Below are 12,032 nucleotides of genomic sequence, written 5' to 3'. Positions count from 1 at the left end.
TCGTTCATGTGACTTGAGCTCTGAGAAACTTCAGTCACTCTTTACTGCTGTACTGCAAGTTGGAGTGATATCACCCCCCCCCCAGCAGCCCATCAGCAGAACAATGGGCAGCTGACACCTCTGCTGAAGGATTTGTTTGCATTGCTAAAATTGTTCCCTGTCCCCACCTAGTGGTAGACACGAGAATAGCACGAAAGCAGAAACCCCCTGCTTGTTTCCTGCTTGGGTGCTATTCTCATGTCTGCCACTAGGTGGGGATAGGGAACAATATCAGAAGGGCTAGGGAGCATGACCCAAGTCGTGGTATAATACAGTGGGAAGGGAAGAAACAATGGCTGTCTCAAAGCAGTTCCATCCTGCCTCCTTCTTAAAGGATCAGACGCAACACACTGAGATGACTGCCTCCACATCAATATTACAGCTAAAAAAAAAATTTGTTGGTTCGAGGATAACATTTTAAATAGATTTTTAAGCCATAAAAATCATGACAGAATCCCTTTAACATTAGGGTGAATGATTGGTACCATTAGCCAACCGCTGGTTTCTGTTCCTTGCAGATGGCTTCACCCCACTTATGATCGCCGCTTGCAGCGGAGGCGGATTAGAGACTGGAAACAATGAAGAGGAAGAGGATGCTTCTGCCAACATGATTTCCGACTTCATCGGCCAGGGTGCCCAACTGCATAACCAAACCGACCGCACTGGTGAGACGGCGCTTCACCTTGCCGCGAGATACGCTCGTGCTGACGCAGCCAAGCGCCTCTTGGAGTCAAGCGCAGACGCTAATGTCCAGGACAACATGGGCCGGACTCCTCTCCATGCAGCGGTGGCGGCTGATGCTCAGGGTGTATTCCAGGTATGGCTGTCCCGCTACTCTCTCCTATGCATATGATTTTGAAATCTGACATGTGGCTAATCATATTGTCAGTTTTCCAGCTGCCCCAAGTCATGTGACTGAAAAGACTGAATCCCTTTAAGTTTTATAGGTCTGTAACAAGAGCAGATCCAAGTTTACTTGCTGCTTTGTTTCCCCTTTAACAAGGATTTCCTTTTCTCAGATTCTCATTCGGAACCGAGCGACAGACTTGGACGCCCGCATGGTCGATGGCACTACCCCCCTGATCCTGGCCGCTCGGCTGGCTGTGGAAGGGATGGTGGAGGAGCTTATCAACGCTCATGCAGATGTCAATGCTGTTGATGAATTTGGTAAGTTTCATCTCTATTATAAACTGTGTTCATTGTAATATAGATCTGCCTTGTGCCAAAAGGAGCCTCCCTGACTCTCTGCTATCTTTGTATACACAGGAAAATCTGCTTTGCATTGGGCAGCGGCTGTGAATAACGTTGATGCTGCAACTGTGCTTCTCAAGAATAGTGCAAATAAGGACATGCAGAACAACAAGGTAAGTACTTATCCTAGTAAATAATGTACAGCCTAATATAACATGTAAAGTCACTGAGGGGTTCTGTGCCCATATAAAGGCACAAGGCTGCAGGCTGAGTTATACAGGGAACTCTGAGTATCACTCATGTATTATAAGGGATAATGTACCCCCTACTGTAAATGATAAGGATATTAGAAGTCACTGAGGGGTTGTTCTGTGACCATATAAAAGACACAAGGCTGCAGGCTGAGTTACAAAGGGAACTCTGAGTATCACTCATGTATTATAAGGGATAATGTACCTCCTACTGTAAATGATAAGGATATTAGAAGTCACTGAGGGGTTGTTCTGTGACCATATAAAGGCACAAGGCTGCAGGCTGAGTTATACAGGGAACTCTGAGTATCACTCATGTATTATAAGGGATAATGTACCCCCTACTGTAAATGATAAGGATATTAGAAGTCACTGAGGGGTTGTTCTGTGACCATATAAAGGCACAAGGCTGCAGGCTGAGTTATACAGGGAACTCTGAGTATCACTCATGTATTATAAGGGATAATGTACCCCCTACTGTAAATGATAAGGATATTAGAAGTCACTGAGGGGTTGTTCTGTGACCATATAAAGGCACAAGGCTGCAGGCTGAGTTATACAGGGAACTCTGAGTATCACTCATGTATTATAAGGGATAATGTACCCCCTACTGTAAATGATAAGGATATTAGAAGTCACTGAGGGGTTGTTCTGTGACCATATAAAGGCATAAGGCTGCAGGCTGAGTTATAAAGGGAACTCTGGGAGATTCATGTTCATAGTAAAAAGCTACAAGAGATTGAAATATGTAGCTGAATATGAATGTACAGTACATGTAAAGCCAAAATGTATTGTTTCTAATTGCCATGTTTTTCTTTACAGGAAGAGACGCCCCTGTTTTTGGCTGCAAGAGAAGGAAGCTACGAAACTGCCAAAGTCCTTCTGGATCACTACGCCAACCGTGACATCACAGACCACATGGATCGGCTGCCTCGCGACATCGCCCAGGAACGCATGCACCACGATATTGTTCACCTGCTGGACGAGTATAACCTCGTGAAGAGCCCGACGCTGCACAATGGTCCATTAGGAGCACAGACATTATCTCCCATCTGCTCCCCTAACGGTTACATGGGGAACATGAAGCCTTCGGTTCAGAGCAAGAAAGCCCGCAAGCCCAGTATCAAAGCCAATGGCTGCAAAGAGGCCAAAGAGCTGAAAGGCAGGAGGAAAAAGTCTCAAGATGGGAAAACTACTCTCTTGGATTCGGGTAGCTCCGGAGTGTTGTCCCCGGTGGACTCCTTGGAGTCGCCCCATGGATACTTATCGGACGTGTCTTCTCCTCCGTTGATGACCTCTCCATTCCAGCAGTCTCCCTCCATGCCTCTGAACCACCTGACCAGCATGCCTGAGTCCCACCTTGGCATGAATCACATGAACATGGCCACCAAGCAGGAAATGGCAAGTTCCAATCGAATGGCTTTTGATGGCATGACCCCACGCCTGACCCACCTCAATGCCTCAAGCCCTAATACCATCATGAGCAATGGATCCATGCATTTTACAGTGGGAGGAGCTCCGGCTATGAACGGCCAATGTGACTGGTTAGCAAGGCTGCAGAACGGGATGGTCCAGAATCAGTACAACCCAATCAGAAGCGGCATCCAACAAGGCAACGCCCAGCAAGCGCAAGCTCTTCAGCATGGCCTTATGAGCTCACTCCATAATGGTCTTCCAGCAACAACTCTCTCCCAAATGATGACCTATCAGGCCATGCCCAACACAAGGCTAGCCAATCAGCCTCATCTAATGCAAGCCCAGCAAATGCAACAGCAGCTGCACCACAACATGCAGCAGCAGCAGCAACAACATCACAATTCCAACACGACTTCTACTCATATCAACTCGCCATTCTGCAGCAGCGACATAAACCAGACGGACCTGCAACAGATGTCAAGCAACAACATTCATTCAGTAATGCCCCAGGACACACAGATATTTGCCACCTCTCTACCATCCAATCTTGCCCAATCAATGACAACCACGCAGTTTTTAACCCCGCCTTCCCAGCATAGCTACTCCTCCCCCATAGACAATACACCAAGCCATCAACTACAAGTGCCAGACCACCCCTTCCTGACGCCTTCTCCTGAGTCACCTGACCAGTGGTCAAGCTCCTCCCCTCATTCCAATATGTCTGACTGGTCAGAAGGAATATCCAGCCCTCCCACCAGTCTGCAGCCTCAGCGCTCCCACATACCCGAAGCCTTCAAGTAAAAAAGAGACAAGGAAAAAGTAAAATATTTTTAAAGACACTGAAAGAGAGAGACTTTAAGAGACTGAAGGAAATTTTTATACTGTTTTTATACAGAACATTTGAATTATCTAGTATTTATTTATATACGTTTGACCTAAAACACTGCCCTTTTATTTATAAGCTTTTTTTCCCCCCCAATTTTTAAAACAAAAAATGTTAACTTTTTTTTAAAAAAAATCTTGCCTTAAAAGTTTTTTTTTTTCTTCTTCTGTACACATCTTATAAAACGAGTTCCTGATGTCGACAAATGGCAATGTATTTATATTTTAATTTACCTAAATAATATCCAGGAATAAAACTACCGGGGGGGAATGTGTCTTTAGCAGAAAGAAAAATAGGAATTTTAAGAATTCCAGTACTAATTTTATTTTTTAATTTTAAATCAGCTAAGCTAAAAATGTATTTTTTTTCACCCCGCCATTTATTTATAAAAATTGGTCAAAAAAAAAAAAAAATCAGGAACAAGATGCTCCGAATGTTTCTCTTGGTCTGGGGAGGAGCAGAATAGAACTTTTTGAAAACACATTATTTTTTTTTTATAAAACGTGAAAACTATTTGTACACAAGGAAAGCACAAAATATACAGGGGACACGTCTAGGGTCTGATACATTCTCAATTCTCAACAGGAATATATTCCTGAAAAGTGACAATTTTTATAAAAATTGGACAGTTGGAATTCCTTGCGTCGCCAGGGGTAGTGGTCAGAAATGCATGCAATCTTTGGTACAAGCCCGTGGCATATTTTCTACATTTTGTTTTTTTTTTGTTTTTTGTAAATATCTATAGTGGATTTTGTTTCAAAAATCTATTTGTATATCCTGATTTATATTGCGTATCCGAGTAGAAGTGCAGGTTTCCTTACCGCAACCCCAGGATGGATGGAACACCAGCGAAGAATTCGACTGCACGATTGGACGGCGATTTTTTATTTTTATTTTTTTGCCTACAGAGACTATTTGCACACGAACAAACAAAAAGTTTTTATATATATATATAAAATTCTATCCTAACGAACATTGAACAAAAACTGTCGATTTGCCTCTATCTCCACTTCTTCTGTGATACGATGATGAGCGCTCAGGCGGGTCGCTCCCTATGCCATACTGTACAAAGATCTGTAGAATGTAGGTTTTTTTTTCCGAATAAAAAAAAAAAATGTAATGTATCAAGTGCAGAAATGTTGTAGTTTACAAAAAAAAAAACCTTTTTGTTGTTGTGGCTGTTAACACTTCTGTAAACAAATGTTTTTTTTCTGTTTCTTTGTCATAATAAAATTGTACAAAATAATGTGTTTTGGGTTTACAAAGCGGCTCTCTTTTAAAAAAAGGTTTTCAAGGCTGATTTTGGGGTGAGACAATATGTTTTGGACTAATGAAAACATATGGCGCTGATGTTTTACTTGTAACTTTTAGTATGGGTGATTCTAAGCAACGTTACAATTGGTCTTCATTATTTATTTTTTATAGATTCTGAATGATTCTTCCAGTCTTTCCAGCTTTCAAATAGGGGTCACTGACCCCATCTAAAAAACAAATGCTCTTTAAAGCTACAAATGTATTGTTATTGCTACTTTTTATTACTCATCTTTCTATGCAGGCCTCTCCTATTCATATTCCAGTCTCTTATTCAAATCAATGCATGGTTGCTAAGGGAATAAGGCCCCTAGCGACCAGATTGCTGAAATTACAAACTGGAGAGCTGCTGAATAAATAACGCAAACACAAATAATGAAAAATGAAAGCCAATAGCAAATTGTCTCAGAATATCCATCTCTACATCATACTAAAAGTTAATTTAAAAGCAAACAACCCCTTTAAAGGATTCACAGCACATGCTCTGAGCTGCTGTCACTTACCTGAGTTTACGGAGCAACTCGCAATATACTGAGCGGCAGATTTACTAAGGGTCGAATTTCGAAGTTAAAAAAACTTTGAAATTCGACCCTCAAATTGAAATCCTTCGAATATCGAAGTCGAAGGGCATCACGTGCGATGTGCCAAATCTAAGGTAAGTAATAGGCATATCGGACATTGTTCCTGCGTGCATCCGAAACAACACGACTGATGAAGACGCAACATGCAGCATTCGCATCTGACAGTCGCGTCGGAATGGAAGGTATCGCATGTCAAAACGCCCGCATAGTTCTACCCTTAGAGTGCAGACACTCAAGGACAGGAGTGTGTGTATATATATATATATATATATATAATACACAAAAGCTGTGAATATCTTGTAAATTATATCCTTATAAACGGTGAGTAGTGATGTCATCAGTTATAAACGGTGAGTAGTGATGTAATTTCTGTCACATGACTCACTAAAATTTGTGTATTATAATAAATAAAGTACCCCCAGTTGTAAAATATGAGGATATTATAAGTTACCTCGGAGTTCCATGACCTGTATAAAAACACTCGGCCTTCGGCCTCGTACTTTTATATGGTCATGAAACTCCTCGGTAACTTATAATATCCTTATATTTTACAAGAGGGGGTACTTTATTCACTATATATATCTATATATATCTATATATATCTATATATATATATCTATATATATATATCTATATATATAGATATATATCTATATATATAGATATATATCTATATATATATAGATATATATATATATATATATATATATATATAGATATATATATATATTGTTGAAAGTATTAAGGAGCAATTTAGGGGCTTTAGGATGTGCCCCTTAATACATCTGATTTTGTCCTCTTTTGGGGGACTGGGGGTCGGAGAGATCAGCACGGTACAAGCTTTTTGAAGGGCAGTTGGCCAGAATACTAAAAAAAGGTATTTTTTAGTATTCCCATCTACAACATTAATTTAAAGGAGAAGGAAAGCTACGGAGGCAGTTTATTGCCAATAGATTAGCCACAATAGTGCAAGCTAGCTTGCTATATTTATTCTGTAGAATGTTTTACCATACCTGAGTAAACAACTCTAGAAGCAAAATCTGTTTTAGGATAGCAGCTGCCATATTAGCTTGGTGTGACATCACTTCCTGCCTGAGTCTCTCCCTGCTCACTCATAGCTCTGGGCTCCGATTACAGCAGGGAAGGGAGGAGCAAACTGAGCATGCTCAAGCCCTAGCCCTGGAGGTTTAAGCTGAAAACAGGAAGTCTGATACAGAAGCCCATGAGTACACAATAGAAGGAAAGAAATGTGCTGTATCTTTTGACAGAGGACTCAGAGCAGCATTACTTTGAGGGGTTACTGGTGTATTTATATAGATCTTACTGATAAAGCGTACTTACTTTTAGCCTTTCCTTCTCCTTTAAATGTAAAACCCACCCATAATTGTGACTGAATGATAAATAAGGCACCTTTCCTTGACCTGAAAATCTTTTTAAAAACGCCAATTTCATCTTTAGCTTCTTGTCTCCAACTAGGGGCCAAACTCAGCCCCCAAAGATCTGTTTAAGGGGCGGTGTATGGGAAAGTTATAGTTCCACACGAGGAGCTCTTCTTCTTTCCTGTCTCAGTTGCTAAACTCCAATGTTCCCTCCTCTACAGCCCTGCCCGAATTCTACCTCTCCCTACGACTTCCCTTATTCTTGCCCACCAGGTTTAGTGTAATCCCATAATAACCGGCACATCTCTGTTCTCCTTTGTACAGTCAGATATGGATTAAGGCTCCAAATAGACCCTTGTGAGGGACATGGATTTGCCCTCCTTCCCTTCCAGCTTTATGCAGCCTCCTTATTATATCAGTGTAATGTTATTAATGACTGGCCAACACCTCCCCCACACATTTAGCAATACTAGGAAGCCCATAATGCTCTGCTTGCCCAGCAATGTAAACAACTGCTTCTTTAGATTGGAAAGCTGCCCTTGGCCTCCTATTGTAAGGCTACACTGAAGACCATGGTTAGGGATGCAAATAAAGAACAAGAAGCCTGCTCTAAATACGAATGTTCAGGAGACCTTTACATTTGTGCTTCTTTACATCCTGGGAGCTGCCATGTTCCTCTGCTAAGAGGAAGCGAGAAAGATCACAATAAAAGAGTAGTTTCCTGCCCACCAACTCAATGGCGCCCTTGCGCAGCCGCACTGTAAGCTTCAAGACCAGAGGGCGGGGCTTGGCGGCTAGCGAACGATTCCACGCCCCTCAGAGCAGCCGAGTGCAACGTCAACACGTCTTGGAACGCGTGACGTCAGGATGTACACGTCGGCGAGCCGGATGTGCAAGATGGCGGCGCTGCTGAGTTACGCTTAGCTGGTTCCCTGCCGGTGGGAGCAACAACTGGATCTGTGTGTGGGCTCGGAGCGGTTCGGAGAAGTAGGTGAGAGGCTGGACTTTGTGCGAGAGAGCATTCTGGGTAGAAGAGGCTTGGCTTGCGTACGTTCTACGTCAGACAGGGGATTGAGGTGGTGGAAGTGTTGACAGAGCGCTTCCCTGTCACTCCTCTCTCTCCTCTCCTGACGTGAATTATACAGAAATGTCTCTCTCCTCCTGAGGTACATCCTGAGGTACATTGTAGGCAAGTGTCTCCCTCTCTCTCTCTGTCTCCTCCTGAGGAATATGACAAATGTCTCCCTCTCTCTCCTCCAGGGTTATATGAGGTCACCCCTCTCTCTCCTAATGGGGAACATTGTAGGGAAGTGTCACCCCCTCTCTCTCCTCCTGGGGAACATTATATAGAAATGTCACCTGTCTCTCCTCCTGGGGAACATTATATAGAAATGTCACCTGTCTCTCTCCTCTCCTGGGGAACATTATATAGAAATATCACCTGTCTCTCCTCCTGGGGAACATTATATAGAAATGTCACCTGTCTCTCCTCCTGGGGAACATTATATAGAAATGTCACCTGTCTCTCCTCCTGGGGAACATTATATAGAAATGTCACCTGTCTCTCCTCCTGGGGTACATTATATAGAAATGTCACCTGTCTCTCCTCCTGGGGAACATTGTAAGCAAGTGTCACCCCTCTCTCCCCTTTTGGGGTACATTGTAGTGAAATATCACCTCCTCTCTTCCCTCCTGTGTTCACGGTAGGGAAATATCACCCCTCTTTCTCCTCCTGGGGTTCATAGTAGGGAAATATCACCTCCTCTCTTCCCCTTCTTAGGTACATTGTAGGCTAATATCACCCCTCTCTCTCCTCCTGGGATACATGATAGAGAAATGTCACCCCTCTTTCCTCCTGGGATAAATGGTAGAGAAATATCACCCCTCTCTTTCTCCTCATGGGGTTCATGGTAGGGAAATATTACCCCCTCTCCTATTCTGGGGTACATTGTAGGCAAGTGTCACCCCCATCTTTCCCCTCCTGGGCTACATTATATAGAAATGTCACCTGTCTCTCTCTCCTCCAGTGGTACATGGTAGAGAAGTCTCACCTGTCTCTCTGTTCCAGGGGTACATGGTAGGCAAGTGTCACCCCCCTTTCCTCCAGGGGTACACGGTGGAGAAATGTCACCCCTCTCTTTCTCCTCATGGGGTTTATGGTAGGGAAATATTACCTCCTCTTCTGGGGTACATTGTAAGCAAGTGTCATCCCTCTCTCCCCCCTCCTGGGGTACATTATATAGAAATGTCACCTGTCTCTCATCCCTGGGGTACATTGTAGGCAAGTGTCACCCCCCTGTTTCCCCTTTTGGGGTACATTGTAGTGAAATATCTCCACATCTCTTCCCTCCTGTGTTCATGGTAGGGAAATATCACCCCTCCATCCCCTTCTTAGGTACATTGTAGCCAAACGTCACTCTCCCTCTCCTCCTGGGGAACATTATATAGAAATGTCACCCCTCTTTCCTCCAGGGATACACGGTAGGCAAGTGTCACCCCTCTTTCTCCTACTGAGGAACATTATATAGAAATGTCACCTGTCTCTCATCCCTGGGGTACATTGTAGGCAAGTGTCACCCCCTGTTTCCCCTTTTGGGGTACATTGTAGTGAAATATCTCCACATCTCTTCCATGTGTTCATGGTAGGGAAATATCACCCCCCTCCATCCCCTTCTTAGGTACATTGTAGCCAAACGTCACCCCTCCCTCTCCTCCTGGGGAACATTATATAGAAATGTCACCCCTCTTTCCTCCAGAGATACATGGAAGGGCAAATATCACCCCTCTCCCCTGCTGGGGTACATGGTAGAGAAATGTCACCCCCTCTCTCCTCTCTTGGGCTGAGGGTTGTGTGGGTTGGATTGAGTATTTAGAGGGCTGCAGTCCTGCAGTTGGTCAGGCCCAGAGATATGGAAACCTGGTTACACATCACCCTACAGCTGTTGTGTCACTCGTTTGTGGGGGAGCCAATAAGCTTTTAGCTCCAATGATATTCTAAGGCCGAATAATTCTATTGGTTGGGGTCGGAGTTGGTGCAGGAGGCAGATTTGCCCAAATTGGTTAGTTTTTTCTTTTTCCTCACTGTTGTTAAAACCTGCATTTTCATCAGACATTTATTCTTTCAGTACATGCAGAGCTTCAGTTGGGCCGGTGCTGCTGTTATTGCAGAGCGCACAGTTGTGGGTTCATCATGACAACACTTCAATAGAAGCCAAATGCTGTCTAATTAAATCCCCAAGATTGTGTTTGCACAGCAGCGAGTGTTTGCTTTCTGACGTTCCTGCTTCCACGCAGGCAGCTCAGGAACCTATTTGACATTACTTAATCAGCAACAGTTACCCTTTATTTTATATATAAATATACACTGATATATAATTGCTGAAAAATCCTTATGTTACAAATGACCAGCAGGGGGCTTCCTTGTTACATTGTTTACTACTGGGGAAATAACATCTTCTAACCCATTCACTTTCCCTTGCAGCTGTTACTGGGTGGCCTGAGTATCTGATTTCTACTTAATCTGACACTGCTTCTGTCACACACCAAATCACAGAAATAAGGTCGCTCCATTCTGCTTTCTTATTGGTCAGCTGCCTCTAATCCCCTCTTCTTATATGAATTCCTCTATTGGGACCCGGTGCTGTAAAGGGGTCAGAGGATTAGCGTGACCTATAATAATCCTCTGATGTCATAGCTCTGAATGGGGGGGGTATTCTCAAAAGGAAGTGACCTGTCTTAATAAATACAAAAGAAAAGATAGGGAATTTGTTGTGAAATGTAATCCTTATGGCAGGATCACTGCTCCCACTTAACCCTAGCTGCTGTTTTAGGGTTAGCAGAGTGACTGTTACCCCAATGTTTCTATATATCTGTAACCTTGTTATGAGCTAAGGGGGCCCAGTCTGAAGGTCAGTTAGGGGGAGATTTGGGGTGAGTGTTTATTTGTACCCTGGGTACCCCTGGAACTATAGCAGGGTGACACCCCAATGTTTCTATATATCTGTAACCTTGTTATGAGCTAAGGGGGCCCAGTCTGAAGGTCAGTTAGGGGCAGATTTGGGGTGAGTGATTATTTGTACCCTGGGTACCCCTGGAACTATAGCAGGGTGACTGTTACCCCAATTTTTCTATATCTCTGTAACCTTGTTATGAGCTAACGGGCCCAGTCTGAAGTTCAGTTAGGGGGAGATTTGGGGTGAGTGATTATTTGTACCCTGGGTACCCCTGGAACTATAGCAGGGTGACTGTTTCCCCAATGTTTCTATATATCTGTAACCTTGTTATGAGCTAAGGGGGCCCAGTCTGAAGGTCAGTTAGGGGGAGATTTGGGTGAGTGTTTATTTGTGTCCTGGGTACCCCTGGAACTATAGCAGGGTGACACCCCAATGTTTCTATATATCTGTAACCTTGTTATGAGCTAAGGGGGCCCAGCCTGAAGGTCAGTTAGAGAGAGATTTGGGGTGAGTGCTTATTTGTACCCTGGGTACCCCTGGAACTATAGCAGGGCGACTGTTACCCCAATGTCTCTATATATCTGTAACCTTGTTATGAGCTAAGGGGGCCCAGTCTGAAGGTCAGTTAGGGGGAGATTTGGGGTGAGTGCTTATTTGTACCCTGGGTACCCCTGGAACTATATCAGGGTGACACCCCAATGTTTCTATATATCTGTAACCTTGTTATGAGCTAAGGGGGCCCAGCCTGAAGGTCAGTTAGGGGGAGATTTGGGGTGAGTGCTTATTTGTACCCTGGGTACCCCTGGAACTATAGCAGGGTGACTGTTTCCCCAATGTTTCTATATATCTGTAACCTTGTTATGAGCTAAGGGGGCCCAGTCTGAAGGCCAGTTAGGGGGAGATTTGGGGTCAGTGTTTATTTGTGCCGTGGGTACCCCTGGAACTATAGCAGGGTGACTGTTTCCCCAATGTTTCTATATATGTGTAACCTTGCCCAAGACTATTGTAATTAACTGTGTGGCTGGGCA

General features: G+C 43.7%; 2 protein-coding genes across 10 annotated transcripts in view; both read left to right on the top strand.

Moving 5' to 3' along the window:
• Positions 1 to 4,402, top strand: part of notch1.L (notch 1 receptor L homeolog) — a 51,859-nt gene extending 47,457 nt beyond the window's left edge. Inside the window, exons 31-34 of the mRNA XM_018229488.2 lie at positions 558 to 856; positions 1,059 to 1,206; positions 1,306 to 1,403; positions 2,304 to 4,402. Coding sequence (XP_018084977.1) covers positions 558 to 856; positions 1,059 to 1,206; positions 1,306 to 1,403; positions 2,304 to 3,698 — 1,940 coding nt within the window. The 3' untranslated portion in view covers positions 3,699 to 4,402. The remainder of the gene's footprint in view (positions 1 to 557; positions 857 to 1,058; positions 1,207 to 1,305; positions 1,404 to 2,303) is intronic.
• A 3,481-nt stretch (positions 4,403 to 7,883) lies between these two features.
• sec16a.L (SEC16 homolog A, endoplasmic reticulum export factor L homeolog) overlaps positions 7,884 to 12,032 on the top strand; it is a 30,610-nt gene continuing 26,461 nt past the window's right edge. For 6 of the 9 annotated variants that reach the window (XM_018229238.2, XM_018229236.2, XM_018229235.2 and 3 more), the window contains exon 1: positions 7,884 to 8,042. The gene's annotated coding sequence lies outside the window, so the exon portion shown is untranslated. Of the gene's footprint in view, positions 8,043 to 8,088; positions 8,241 to 12,032 lie in introns of those variants that run through there. The other 3 variants (XM_018229232.2, XM_041572348.1, XM_041572347.1) reach the window with 3 other exon arrangements.

Source organism: Xenopus laevis, chromosome 8L (genome assembly GCF_017654675.1).
Source record: "Xenopus laevis strain J_2021 chromosome 8L, Xenopus_laevis_v10.1, whole genome shotgun sequence".
NCBI lineage: Eukaryota > Metazoa > Chordata > Amphibia > Anura > Pipidae > Xenopus > Xenopus laevis.
This window is presented reverse-complemented; position numbering and strand designations above follow the sequence as displayed.